The following is a 13271-nucleotide window of genomic DNA, read 5'->3' as shown; positions in this document are numbered from 1 at the left end:
CTGTGATATCTCCAAGATGTCCTCTCTGAGTGCAGCTGAGATATTCTCCAAGATGTCCTCTCTGAGTACAGCTGTGATATTCTCCAGGATGTCCTCTCTGAGTACAGCTGTGATATCTCCAGGATGTCCTCTCTGAGTGTAGCTGTGATATTCTCCACAATGTCCTCTCTGAGTGCAGCTGTGATATTCTCCAAGATGTCCTCTCTGAGTACAGCTGTGATATCTCCAAGATGTCCTCTCGAGTGCAGCTGTGATATCTCCAAGATGTCCTCTCTGAGTGCAGCTGTGATATTCTCCAAGATGTCCTCTCTGAGTACAGCTGTGATATTCTCCAAGATGTCCTCTCTGAATACAGTTGTGATATTCTCCAAGATGTCCTCTCTGAGTGTAGCTGTGATATCTCCAAGATGTCCTCTCTGAGTGTAGCTGTGATACTCTCCACAATGTCCTCTCTGAGTGCAGCTGTGATATTCTCTTTAATCAATAATGTAACTCCTCTTCCACTTTTACATCCCTCTCTATCATGCCTGGAACATCAAGACACTGTCCTGCCTTTCTTTCAACCAAGTTTCTGTAATGGCTACATCATTATAGTTGCATGTGGTAATCCAGGCTCTGAATTTATTTGAATTATTTGTTATATTTCCTGCATTAAAATAAATGCACTCAGACCGCTAGGCCCGCTGTGTTCAGTAACCTGGCCTTGCCTGTTCTTTTACCTGCATTTATTTAATCTAGCCCCTCACTTCTCTTCAATCACTCCACATGCTGGCCTATAGTTTGGTTCCTGCATCCCAGCCAGACTAACTTAAACCCTCCCAAGTGACAGAAGCAAACTGCCTGGAAGGATATTCATGTGCAAACCCTCTTTCTTGTCCAAGTCCAACGTGCCTTGGAAGAGGTACCACTGAGTGAGATATCCTCCCACATCTTTCAACTGTATCATCTTCCTTTTGCTGGCCTCACTAGCTCATGGCATAGGGAGTACTCCCAAGATTACAGCCTATAGTTCCTGTGGTGAAGGCATATGGCATACTTGCCTTTATTATTCAGGGAACTGAGAACAAAAGTCAGGATGTCACGTTGCAACTTGACAAGACCTTGCGTGGGCCACACTTAGAGTATTGCGTTTAATTCTGATTACCACATTACTGGAAGGATGTGGAGGCTTTGGAGAGGATGCTGCCTGGATTAGAGGGTATGAGCTAGAAGGAGATGTTAGAAGAAAACACAGGTTGTTTTCTCTGGAGCAGTGACAGAAGTTTCTAAAAATTATGAGATGCATCGACAGGGTTGATGGTTAGAATCTTTTCCCCAGAGTTGAAATGTCGAAAGAGAGGAGGCATGCATTTAAGTTGAGAGAGAGAAAGTTCAAATAAGGTGTGAGGTGCAAGCCTTTTAATACAGTGTGGTAAGAGTGTGGATCACTGCCAGAGTCATGGTGGAAGCAGACATGACAAGGGCGTTTAAGAGACTTTCAGATAAGTACATGAATATGCAAGAAATGGAGGGATATGGATCAAGGACAGGAAGAAGGGATTACTTTAATTTGGAGTCATGTTCAGCACAACATTGTGGGCTGAAGGGCCCGTTCCTGTGCTGTACTGTTCTATGTTCTTTATTCTGACCTTGCCTCTCCTTTTGCCTCTGTCATTCATAACAACGTGAACCACAACCTCTGGCTGCTTCCCTTTCCCCTTCAGAATATCGTGTGCATGCTTAGTGGCATCCTTGACCTGGATATTACAGAAGCAACAGACCATCCAGCAATCTCACTCATGGCCACAGAAACTCTTTGTTGACTATATGGCGTTCCTTACCATTACCTCTTGCCTGTGCTTCAACCCTCTCTGCTGCATGACAGGACAAGTCATGGTGCCCACTGACCTGGCTCCTGTTGCTTTCCTTGAGAGACCACCTCCCCCCATCCCCCCCTCCCAAAAAAAAAGCATCCATAACCGCATACCTGCTTCAGAAGGGAAAGGCTTCAGGGGACTCCTGCACTCCCTGCCCACACTTAGGAGTCTTCCTGGATGTTCACCCACACCGTAACAATCGAGTCACCAACTCACAAAATGTGATACTCTCAGCCTCATGAATGCTTCATGCTGAGTTAATTGCAACTCCAGGTACTTCAACAAATCAAGATCACACTTTGCACATACATAGCCACTGGAAGTGTCCATGTTTTCCCACGTATTGCAGGAGGAACTTTCCATGAGGCAGAGTTCTGACATTTTGAACTTATTGAACAATTGGCAATAATCTAGGCACCAATTACACAACCTTGTCAATATTCATGAAAATCAGATTTTTTTTTGCTCTAAGTGTTTAATCCAACAAACTACAATGACAAACAGAAATAGTTCATCCTTTACCTCCCTCCGATACTAGTCACTCAGACTCTGGGCCTAGTTCCCGAGAAGCCAAGCCTATGTCACTTTTTGAGTTGTGACATCACATCTGGAACTTTGCCTCTGGATTCATTTCCACTCCCTCTGCCGTTATTCGAACTGTCCTCTGTCCTATTCTGACTGACCTGGTAACTCCCACTGCCATTCACCCCAAGGTTCACTCTGCAGTGCTGCACTCCTGCTGCTGCCCCCATTACTTGCAAAGTACTTCAAGTTTCAAAAGCGATTCGATAAGTTGCTGAATGAACGGTTAATTAACAGAATGGGGTGAGAATACACTAGAATGAAGGGCTGGCACGATGGCTCACAGGGACTAGGTTTAATTCCTGGGTTTTATCAGGCAGCATCTGAGGATCAGGAAAATCGACGTTTTGGGCAGGAGCCCTCCATCAGGAATGAGAGTTCTCTGACCGAAATGTCAATTTTCCTGCTCCTCGGATGCTGCCTGTGCTTTTCCAGGACCACTCCAATCTTGACTGTGATCCCCAGTATCTGCAGTGCTTACTTTTGCTTAATTCCTGGGAGACCACGTGGAGTTGCCATACTCCCCCCACCTCCTCTTGTCTGCATGGGCTTCCTCCAGGGGCTCAAGCTTCCTCCCACAGTCCAAAGATCTACAGGCTAGTGGATTGGCCATGCGAAATGTCCTGAAGCATCGAGAGTTGTGCGGATAGGTGGGTTAGCTATGGTAAATGTAGCATTACGCGGATTGGGTGGAGAGTATGGGATATTATTTGGAGGATCGATGTAGACTTGATGAGTCTAATTGCCTCTATCGGCACTCTTGGGATACTACTATTCTCTGAATAAATAAAGGATTGACTAGCAGACAGGCAGCTTTCAGTTTTACAAAAGGCAATTTTAAGTGGGTGTGCTGTGACGATAAAACTTTTTTGGTGCTAAATCCTCAAGAAGCATGAACATGAGCGGCACAGTGGCTCAGTGGTTAACACAGCACCAGGGTCCCAGGTTCGATTCCAGCCTCGGGCGACTGTCTGTGTGGAGTTTGCACATTCTCCCCGTGTCTCCATGGGTTTCCTCCAGGTGCTCCGGTTTCCTCCAAAGATGTGCAGATTAGGTGAATTGGCCCATGCTAAATTGCCCATAGTGTTAGGTGCATTAGTCAGAGGGAAATGGGTCTGGGTGGGTTACTCTTCGGAGGGTCGGTGTGGACTTGTTGGGCCGATGGGCCTGTTTCCATACTGCAGGGAATCAAATCTAAATGTTGACATGAAGGCAAACTAACTTTCCTGACACCGTGATGTTGTTGAAACCACTACATGGAGAGCCAATACTGAAACTGCGCCATGACGAACACAGAGCAGCAGGGACTTGGGTTCGACTCCACTCTCTGTCTGTGCACAATCTCCTTGTGTCTGCATGGGTGCTCCCATTTCCTCCCGTTGTCTAAAGGTGTGCAGGTTAAGTGGATTAGTTATGGGAAATGAGGGTTATAGAGTAGTGGGCTGGGTCTGAGTGTCAGTGTGGACTGGAGGGGCTGAATGGCCTACTACCACAGTGCAGGTAATCTATGATTCTACAATGTAGTTATAATGTGTGGGTGGGATATCAGGCCAGAAATGTAAGGTCATGATAAAGCAGTACAAGTACCAAGAAGATGCAAACCTTATAAATTCTGATTTTCGGAAACAGCAAGAAACACAGATGTTCAAGATGGTAGCAATAGTGGTTCTCCGAAGAATTATATTGGAGTCGAGAAGTTATCCCTGTTTGTATCGCCACAGAACCAAAGGAGCTAGGAATGGCCAAATTGTCTCCTTCTGTGACAAGCCAATGATTTTGAAATACTAATAGATCTGCGTAAGTTCCTTCTGCACCTTCGGACCTTACACAAAAGCAAGTAGTTTTGGCTTAATTACAATAAGTATCACGCTGCCCTTGATTTAAACGGAGTTTGAGTGCAATAATAATTTAGCATTGCTACAGCTCTGGAAATTGATAATAAAACCATATTCAGACCATATTTGGGGGGCACGGTGGCACAGTGGTTAGCACTGCTACCTCACAGCGCCAGAGACCTGGGTTCAATTCCAGACTCAGGTGACTGACTGTGTGGAATTTGTACATTCTCCCCGTGTCTGCGTGAGTTTCTTCCGGGTGCTCCGGTTTCCTCCCACAGTCCAAAGATGTGCACGTCAGGTGAATTGGCCATGCTAAATTGCCCATTGTGTTAGGTAAAGGGGTAAATGTATGGGAATGGGTGGGTTGTGGGTCGGTGTGGACTTGTTGGGCCGAAGGGCCTTTTTCCACACTGTAAGTAATCTAATCAAATCACCATTCTCAATGATTTTAAAAGTATTTTGTTTTAGTGAAAGCAAAACAAAAAACAGAAAATGCTGGAAAAGCTCAACAGGTCTGGCAGCACCTGTGCAGAAAAATCGGAGTTAGCATTTCGGGTTCAGTGACCCTTCTGCTGAACGTTGTTCAGTGTTGTTTGTTAAACCAACTGAACAGATAGGCGGGCTGTTTGATTATTAGAATCCCAGTCGATTGAGCCTATAATATTAGCATGCTTGATTGATGACTGAGGTCATATCGGTCGGTCATACGGTACTGAAAGGTTGTTCTTCTTGGCTGCTAAATGGGAAAACATGGACACAGCCTCAAGATGAGATGTTGATCCTGTTGAACCCAGCTCAGAAGGAATTTCTTCGCACAAAAGACAGTGCATCTCAGGGTTTTCCACCACAGGGAGTTTTTCAAGATAGAAATCGCATGGTGGCTCAGTGGTTAGCACTGCTACCTCACAGCACCAGGATCCCAGGTTCAATTCCAGCCTCGGGTGACTGTCTGTGTGGAGTTTGCACATTCTCCCCGTGTCTGCGCGGGTTTCCTCTCGTGCTCCAGTTTCCTCCCACAGTCCAAAGATGTGCAGACCAGGTGAATTGGCCCATGCTAAATTGCCCGTAGTGTTAGGTGCATTAATCAGAGGGAAATGGGTCTGGGTGGGTTACTCTTCGGAGGGTTGGTGTGGACTTGTTGGGCTGAAGGGCCTGTTTCCATACTGCAGGGAATCTAATCTAATCTAAAAAATATAAATGGAGTGACATTCCATGACTCCTGACAAATTTACATCGAAGACATTAGTAGGTGGTTTGATCTAAGGCTGAAACTTGATCATGGTGAACCTAAAAGATAGAACTGTCTTGCACTCATTCAGAGTGAACTGCAGAAAAAGATGATGATTGCTTTTACTATGGCTGGATGGGAGATGCAACAAGAAGTTTCAAATAAGTTTGTTAACTGAATCAATCCAATTCAAGCATGTTGATATTAATTGAGCAGGCTTGGGGATAAAATGGAGAATTGGGACTTCTGTTTAACACTGTTCTTGTGGAAAACAAAATACAATCCTTGAACTTTCTTGCTTGATAAGTGAATGACTCTGTGTACGAACACATGTAGATTCTAGCATTTGCAAATGAATCATGTTGTTCACTGGACACATAACATTTAACTTAAGATCAATACCAGAGAATTAGTGATGATTTGGAGATGGCGGTGTTGGACTGGGGTGTACAACGTTAAACACCACACAACACCAGGTTATAGTCCAACAGGTTTAATTGGAAGCACACTAGCTTTCGGAGCGATACTCCTTCATCAGGTGGTAGTGGAGGGCTCAATCCTAACACAGAATTTATCGCAAAAGTTTACAGTGTGGTGTAACTGAAGTTATACATTGAAAAATTGATTGCCTGTGAAGCCTTTCATCTGATAGGATACAGTGATAGCTTCACTTCTTTCATGTGTAAATCACAAATCTTTTTTTAAAAAAGTTGCATTCTCGGGTTAGCTGTTAACAATGGTCATAGCTAGACAATATGTTGAAGGTATTGGCCCCCTATGTTCTCTGAACATAATGTTTACCTACCTGCACTTGTCCATCAACAAATGCTGCGAGTCTAGAAAAAAAGGAGCAGATATATGTCTCCAACAGTCATTTGCAGGTCTTTACCTTTATTTGCAAACATGCCAATTGCTTGTATTTCCCAAGTAGTTATGGAATCGGGAATGTAGTTTCTTAACCTTTAAACAAAATAAACAGATTTTCAATGAAAAGCAATGCTTGAAATCAAGTTAAATTCATAGCTTAGTTTCCAAATCCAGCTTGGAAAATCTCATGCCAGTGCAATGAGATTGATGCAAACACTCAGCAGGTCAAATAAGATGCAATAATAATGATAAGATGTGATGCCATTACTGTTTTACTCTTTGCTACCTTCCCCCACCCTCATCTCTTGACCTAGCACCTTAATCCCCACCCCATCCACCCCCTCCCATTTATCTCTCCTCCCTGGAGGCTCTCTGCCTTCTATTCTGATGAAGGGCTTTTGCCCGAAGCGTCGATTTTCCTTCTCCTCGGATGCCGCCTGACCTGCTGTGCTTTTCCAGCACCACTCTAACCGAAACTGTGATTTCCAGCATCTGCAATCCTCACTTTTGCCTGTTTTTCTATCAGTCAAGGGAAGTGTGTACAGAATTGTTAGATTTTTGGACTGATCGCACTTGTATCTAGACGAGAATTTTGTGTTTGTATGAGCAGGAGATCAGTTATTGTAAGCAACTGAGTTGGTCCCATTTTCACTAGTGGTGCACATCCAATTCAATCCCCATTGTGTGTGGTGATGGTGAAAACTGAAGGCTCTGCTTCCGTGCAAAATAGACATTCATTTTCACCATAGAATGATACAGTACAAAGAGGGCTTTCGTCCATTGAGATTGCACTACTAACCACGAGTCCAACGTTCCCGCACTAGACCCATAACCTTGAGTATTACGATACTTCAAGTGCTTATGGAAATAATTTTTTTATAGATTGCGAAGTTGCCTGCCTCCACTGCTCTCCCAAACAATGCTCCCCGACAACTGAAAATGTTTTCCTCAAATCACCTCTAAACCTTCTGCTTTTCTCCCTAAAATTATGCACGCATGTTATTGACCCTTATTGCTTCCTATCCACCCACTCCATATCCTTCAAAATTGATACGCTTCTGTCAGAGCTCACTTCAACCTTCTCGGCTCCAAAGAAAACAGCCCGACCTTATGCAGTCTCCCTACACAACTGACATGTTCAATTCCATGCAATATCCTGGTGAAGCTCCTTCAGATCCTTTTCAATGCAATCACATACTTATTGTATGTGGTGACCAGAACTGCACACAGTACTTGAGGCCTCGTGTTATGGACCAGGTCAGACCCCTCAAAATATTTTTAAGCAAGTAGCCCGGACCGTAATTTTGCTATTTGTTTCAGGTAAGGCTACAGTGGACATTCCTGGAGGGAATTAGCTAATCCGACTGCTAAGATTTACCCAAACAGAATTTATTTACAAAATCATGGAATGAAACACAACGAACCGAAAACAGGATACCCAACCAACTTATCCTATTTTATCCTATCCTAACCTACTTATCCTATGGGTGGCATGGTCGCACAGTGGTTAGCACTGCTGCCTCACTGCACCAGAGACCGGGGTTCAGTTCCTGCCTCGGGCAACTGTCTGTGCGGAGTTTGCACATTCTCCCAGTGTCTGTGTAGGTTTCCTCCGGGTGCTCCGGTTTCCTCCCACAATCCAAAATGTGCAGGTTAGGTAAATTGGCCATAGTGATAGGTGAAGGGGTAAATATAGGGGAATGGGTCTGGGTGAGTTGCTCTTCAGAGGATGGGTGTGGACTTGTTGGGCTGAAGAGCCTGGTTCCACACTGTAAGTAATCTAATCTAAAAAAAAACCCGATAGACTATCCCAAATTAATGATGCTGTTCCAACAATGCTTGCAACAATCCCATAATAAGAACCCTTAGCACAAAGAGTAAAAGTGACACAGACAACTTACAGGTAATGAAGGCCAAAGGGCGGACGGAGGGAGAGAACTTCCAGTTTCAACTGTGGCCCTGACTTAACTAACCCCTGAACTGAACTGACCTGTGCAGCTAGAGAGCTGGCCACGCCCCCTTGATGATGCCAGTTTTTTTAAGACACGAAAGCTCTCTTCCTGAAGCATTATCTGTTAGGTATAAACAAAAAGGGCCCAAATAAACCTTTCAAACCCAGCTTAGTTGCAGCCTGGCCAACTACCAGCCTCTCTGAAAAAAAACTCAAGGGCACAGTAACTTTGAGAATCGGACCAGCATTGTGACACTAGCCAAAGTTCTTTATCACTCTATTATCACCTTCCTGCTCTTATAATCTAAGCCATGATGAGAAAGATCAGTATCCTGTTTGTCTTTTTAGCTACTTTATTCCCATACCCTGCCACTTCCAGGGACAGGTATCCCAGGATACCTTTGTTCCTGTGAGCTTCCGGGTGCTCTGCCATTCATTGCGCACTCTCTTATTACCTTTTCCAAACAGCATGACCTCACACTTAGCTGGGACAAGTTCCACCTCCCATGCATCTGCTGACCTGACCAATTTGTTTCAATCTTCCTGTAACACCTTCCTCCTCACTGTCAATCACCAAGGTAAACTTTGTGGCATCCGAAAACCTACTTCTCACACCTCTCACATTCTTATACTACGTCATTATGCACTTCATTAACAATATGTGACCTCTGCGCCAGGGTCCTGTCGCAAAAGCATCTTTCTATCAAAATGCTCTGTTTTTCTATCACTAAATCCATTTTGGATGCATTTGTAAACAAATATGACCATGCACATTGGCGAATCATCAGCTCTAAGTGGCAGAAGGCCAACAGTAGTTCTTGTTCTCATAATTCTCATAATTCTTTGAGCATAAACCAAGAATGTCAACTGAAACATTTTGGTCTGTGCACATCTATTGCTTGGACTTATCAGTTGATGTGTATTCTCTCTGAGTATAGAAGAGCAAGATATAATGAAAGTCAATTTTTCATTGATACAAAACATAAAGTACAGAACAAACTCAGCAGATCTGGCAGACATTTGTGAAGAGATAGACAGTTACCATTGTGAGGTTATGGAGATAGGGTGGGTCTGGGGGGCATGTCAGAGGGTCAGTGCGGACTCGATGGGCCGAATGGCTACTAGTTGCACTGCAGGGATTCTATAATTCCAGGTCAACATGCGTTCCCTTGTTTTGAGCTTAAAGTTGCCAGAGAAGGGTCATATCGGATTCAAAACGTTACCTCTGCCTCTCACGTGTTGCCAGACCTGTGGTGACACTTCCACACATGAATGTATAGGTATGTAATTAGTTGGAATAAAGGCTAAATGGATTTTCTCATTACAACGATAAAAGTTATGATATGAAGACTAAGTGACATTTTTACCGAATGCCCGATTATATTTACAACAATTTTGTCATTCAAGACCACCTTACTTGTGATCTCCTGCATTGAAAACCTCGACGGTTTGCCATAGCCAGCTGTGTGGAAATACGCTACGCACATAAATGGAAGTTTCATCGAAAAATTCTTCCTCTAAACTCACAGCAGCTGAAAAAAAATTACACGCATTTCAAAGTCCATTTATTTTTGGATCGTGAGGTGATTGCACGTATCATTGTGTAAAATTTAATAACAACAAAATAATTGACTGTTAGAAGTATCTCCACTGTTCCCTGACCTGTTTTGGTTTCCAGTTAAACAAAAACATGATCTTAATATTTTTAGTCTTGAATATTAATTGAAGATTTCAAAATTTATTGAGGCTATTACCCTTTCTAGTCTCTTGATCTTCTTCAGCCACCCAATGTTAATTTTAATACTGTGTTCCACCTTTGGAGGCTTTATTTTTGGATGTAATCACCCTAAGATTCCCCTCTAAATATCTCCAGTTCTTCTGCTTCCTTTAACACAGCGTGCAAAGTATATTGATTTTAACAATGCTTGCAAAATCCTCTTATGAGGGAAGGCTAAGGAACTTCAGGATGTTTTCGTTAGAGAGAAGAAGGTTGAGAGGTGACTTGACTGAGACATATAAGATAACCAGAGGGTTAGATAGGGTGGACAGTGAGAGCCTTCTTCCTCAGATGGTGATGGCTAGCATGAGGGGGCATAGCTTTAAATTGAGGGGTGATAGATATAGGACAGAGGTCAGGGGTAGTTTCTTTACTCAGAGGGGCATGGAACTTGCTGCCTGCAGCAGGAGTAGAGTCACTAACTTGAACGGCATTTAAATGGTCATTGGATAGATATATGGATGAAAATGGAATAGTGTCGGTTAGATGGGCTTTGAATTGGTTTCACAGGTCGGCGCAACATCGAGGACCGAAGGGCCTGTACTGCACTGTAGTGTTCTATGTTCTATGCTTGTAAAAGAGAATAGAATACCGAATGACTTAACCCACCCAAAAACCCAACAGATTGTCCCATCTTAATGATGCTGTTCCAAATGCTTGAAACAATCCTCATAAACACCCCTTTGGCACAAAAGGTAAAATCAAACACAGGGTCTTACAGGAGAATGAGAGAGAGAGAGGGAGGGAGAGAGAGAGATGGCAGCATGGAACACCCTCTTCCAGTGAGCTGTTTCTTGAACCAGCAGCCTCAAACTGACTGAATGCTTTCAGTGAACAGCTAGAATGCTAAAGCCAAACCAAACCAAGGGAAAGGTGAACTGGGAGAATTGGCCACTCCCCTTTCATTGTACAAGTGTTTTGTTTTAAACACTCATGTCTTTTGTTTGAGACAGTATCTGTTAGCCATTACCAACGTGACCCTAAAACCCATCCAAGGCAGACATTGACAGTGTATTCTTCTTAAAGGAGCAGCATCCTTACATCTCCCCCTCTTAATAAAAGAACATAGAACATTGAACAGTACCGCACAGTATAAGCCTCTTGTCCTCAAAGTTGTGGCGACCTTTTACCCTACCCTAAGATCAAGTATCCAAAGGTGTCTTCTTTTTAAATCTCCTTAAGATCATAAGACCATAGGGTAGGGTAAAGGTCATCTTAAACTGTTCGTACTCTACAACACACCTGTATATTATATCGACAATAATCATGCAAACATTCACGACCACATTTTGTTTGAGACTGTTTAATTCCTGCCACCAAATGCCTCAGTTTCTCATTCAAGTCTTGACAATGTGTCGGCTGTCACATTTTCTCATTCTGCTACTTGCAAATTTTCAAATTGAGTGGCTGTAACAACAAGGTCTATCTAAATAGTTTGGAATTTTTGTCCTAAAATTTCTCCACAAACTTCAATGGATTATGATCAGTGTATATGATTTGTCTCAGATATGTTACTGCTAACATAAACACTGAGATGCTGTAACGCCAACACCAAGCTCAAAGTTTCCTTCTCAACTGTCGAAGATTTCTACTGATGATTGTTCAGTCTCTGAGAGAAATACCACACGGTCTCAATGTGGATTTCACCCATTCCTTGATTTCCCTTCCCCCAACCTTACCCCAGTCTCAAGTCTCCAATGCGGCCTAACCATCTTGACCTGTCCATCTTCCTTCCCATCTATCTGCTCCACCCTCCTCTGCGACCTATCACCTTTCCCCCCAACACCTTCATCTACCAATTGCATTACCAGCTATCCTCTGCCCCAGCCCCAGCCCCGTCCCCCTGCCATTTATCTCTCAGCCAATGAAGGGCTTATGCCTGAAACGTCGATTCTCCTGTTCCTCGGATGCTGCCTGACCTGTTGTGCTTTTCCAACGCCATACTCTTGAACCCTAGAAATATAAGTTGCTTGTTCCATCTTTTCAACACAGTCGTCAAACGTGGAATTGGATACACATCAGTCTTTATAACTGCATTGACTTTGCTATAGTCCCTACGTAACCACTCGGTACCATCTGGTTTTGGCACCATTACTGTGGGTGAGCTCCAATCATTGTATCTCCCATTGAGGATGTTGTCTCACAGCATGTGTTCAATCCCCTTTGGAACCTGTGCCAACTTAGAAGGCTATATCTGTAACGGTGTTGCTTAATCAGAACAGCATCCGCTATATCTGCATTATTCATATTTAGGTTAGCACTTCCCAGTTTATTTCCAGATATCTCCCCATGCAACAAAAATAACTCTTTCAGGTTATTTTGATATTCCTCTTGAAGGTAACTCAATAATTTATCCCAATTTTTGACAACTTCCTCATTGTCTAATTTAATTTGAGGAATGTCCAATCCAGAATCCTCTGAATTTGGTTCTTCCCGCTGTGATGTAACCAATGACACAGTTTCCTTTGACTTTCCTTCCCTGTCAAAATACCTTCTGAGCATATTCACATGACACACACTGTGAGATTCCTTTCTGTCTGGAGTCCTTATCAAGTCATTCACTTCAGTCAATTTCCTTTCAACTTGATAAGGCCCACTGAACTTTGCTTTAAAGGTCACCTATCACTACAAATAACACTAACACCTTACCCCGATATCAAAATTACAAGTTTTTGATTTCATTTCTGCTTCCTGTTTCATTGTATGCTGTGATATTTTTAAATTCTGTCGAGCCAACTCCCCCGCTCTATTTAATCATTCCCTAAACTTTGACATGTGGTCTGAATATGTGTTCTCTGAATTCTTACTTACCAATTTCTCCTTAATTAATTTTTAGCGGAACTCTCACTTCATGCCCATAAAGTCATTGAAATAGACCGAATTTGGTCGATTCATTTGCTGCATCTTTGATCGCAAAATGTAAAAACTGAATCCCTTATCCCAATCATTTGGACAGTCCTGACTATAAGCCCTCAACATGGTCTTTACTGTCTGATCTGAAAATGTGTTGCTGGAAAAGCGCAGCAGGTCAGGCAGCATCCAAGGAACAGGAGAATCGACATTGAAATTATTCAAGGAAGTTATGGACAGTTCAGGAATGAGACAATTAAATTCTACTTTGTACCATCCAGAATCGCAAGGAGTGCTTGAAGGGTGGCATCGGACAGTAAAG

At 43.2% G+C, this 13271-nt stretch overlaps 1 protein-coding gene across 1 annotated transcript in view; it reads right to left on the bottom strand.

Moving 5' to 3' along the window:
* Positions 1-13271, bottom strand: part of LOC140455522 (complement C4-A-like) — a 271191-nt gene that overhangs the window by 152459 nt on the left and 105461 nt on the right. The window contains exons 18-19 of the mRNA XM_072550468.1: positions 9740-9854; positions 6394-6464 (exon numbers count right to left, since the gene is read on the bottom strand). Coding sequence (XP_072406569.1) covers positions 6394-6464; positions 9740-9854 — 186 coding nt within the window. The remainder of the gene's footprint in view (positions 1-6393; positions 6465-9739; positions 9855-13271) is intronic.

This window comes from Chiloscyllium punctatum, chromosome 30 (assembly GCF_047496795.1).
Source record: "Chiloscyllium punctatum isolate Juve2018m chromosome 30, sChiPun1.3, whole genome shotgun sequence".
In the NCBI taxonomy this organism is placed as follows: domain Eukaryota; kingdom Metazoa; phylum Chordata; class Chondrichthyes; order Orectolobiformes; family Hemiscylliidae; genus Chiloscyllium; species Chiloscyllium punctatum.
The sequence above is the reverse complement of the archived record's forward strand: the minus strand, read 5'-3'. Positions and strand labels throughout refer to the sequence as shown.